General features: G+C 41.3%; 1 protein-coding gene across 1 annotated transcript; it reads right to left on the reverse strand.

Annotated features, from left to right (window-relative positions):
• Positions 1-206: 206 nt before the first annotated feature.
• LOC137718084 (fasciclin-like arabinogalactan protein 14) lies at positions 207-1,334 on the reverse strand. Its single transcript, XM_068457598.1, has one exon. It carries the CDS (start codon positions 1,299-1,301, stop codon positions 426-428), a length of 876 nt encoding a protein of 291 aa, XP_068313699.1. The 5' UTR covers positions 1,302-1,334; the 3' UTR covers positions 207-425.
• Positions 1,335-1,743: the final 409 nt, after the last annotated feature.

Consider the following 1,743-nt stretch of genomic DNA (forward strand, 5'->3'; position numbering starts at 1 on the left):
ACATATATAATAATAAGTTACCTACAAACTAAAGGAATGTTGCCATTTGATTCAAAATTAATTAATTACCTATATTTTACATAAAAATATAGGTAAATTATTCGCACACGTATGTATAGTAATAACAAAATATATCTTATACATACATGCAAAATAATTTACTTACAATGATTGTCAAACAAATAAAAGAAATAGAACAGTGATCATAAGAGAGGTATAAAGTGAATACTTTTGTAATAATAAGGCATTTATTTGCCAGAATTATGGTGGGTAATTAAATTCATTAACATAACTAGGTGTTATGTCACAATTGTAAACATTTGGATTTTGACCGTCTATTTGAAATTTGAATTTGATTTGGATGTTTAAAACGAGATGAATTTTTGTCAAAGAAATAAGCGCTTATCTCTCAACAACCTTTAAATTTAAGCTGCCAAAAGTGAAGCCAAACCCATGAACAGAACCGCGGCACCAACAGCCACGATCCCACGAGTGCGTGAGGCAGCAGATGGAGCAGGTGACGAGGGCGCAGGCGCTGGAGCACTATCTGACGACGAGTCATCATCAGATGGCTTTGGTGGCGAGGATTTTTCGCCTTTGTCGTCTTTGTCATGCTTTTTCTTTGATGGGGCTGGAGCCTTGTCAGATGATGACTCATCGTCTTCCGACGGACTGGGAGCCCCGTCATCACCTCCTTTCTTGGACTTCGAGGGGCTGGGAGCCTTGGCAGACTTTGGTGATTGGGCGGGGGAAGAGTCGGTGTTCTCGATGTCAGGCACGTCGATGATGGACCCGACTTGGAGAACTGAAATGTTGTAGGGTTGGGAAACAACCGACTTAACAAGGTTGACGTGATTGCCGCCATTATTGTTGCCCTTGTATGCGGATGCAAATGAGATATGGTTGTCTTTCACGGAAACGGTGATGAAACCTTGTTGGTGGCGAGCCTGACCGGTTGATTGGAACATTGTGGTGAGAGTTACAGACTTGTTTGATTTGAAGAGCTTTTTAAGCTTGTCCGTGTCGTAGTAATCCAAGACAACGTGGACGCTCAGGATTTTCTTGGTTAGGTCAGAGGATCCTCCGGAGAGGCCTCCAACGCCGCCATTGTCCACGGCAAGGACGGTGATGGTTTTACGTTTGTTGATCTCGTTAGCTAGCTTTGTCTCGGAGAGGAGGCTGTTGAAGTTGGAGAAGTCCGACTGCTTCTCTAAGATCTTGGTGATGTTGAAGGCTGACGAGGTGGAGAAGAGGAGGAAGAGGGCAAGGAAGAAGGAGGAGAAGAGGATGCCATGTTCCATCTTTCTTCTTTGCTTTTCTTTCTCTCTTCGATGCTTCAGTTGAAAGCTTGGTTTGTTGTGGGGAGGGAGTTTGTGGGATTTATATGGGGACAGAGTTTGATTGCTATAATTAGACAAACAACAAAGTAGGATGTTAGAACTCAAAAGGTTGGGAGTGAATTTCTCATTTACCCGAATTACGTTTTGGATTAGTTCTAAGTCGCACCTAAAAAATTTGCTCAACTTTTTTTTATTTACTCACGAGAAGCAATCCAAATTTAGGGCATAACATTGCATTATTCTTAATACACTTCAACATACTCTCGTAATGTCCGGGCTCGTGGCTCTAAATGGTATAGTGCATTTCCCTCAACGAGTCTACATCGATTTATAGTCGTAGTTTTGACTTCTTTTCTTCTGATGACCAGTAAATTTTGTTTCCACGTGTAACATTATTATATGA

Source organism: Pyrus communis, chromosome 1 (genome assembly GCF_963583255.1).
Source record: "Pyrus communis chromosome 1, drPyrComm1.1, whole genome shotgun sequence".
NCBI classification, from domain to species: Eukaryota; Viridiplantae; Streptophyta; class Magnoliopsida; order Rosales; family Rosaceae; genus Pyrus; species Pyrus communis.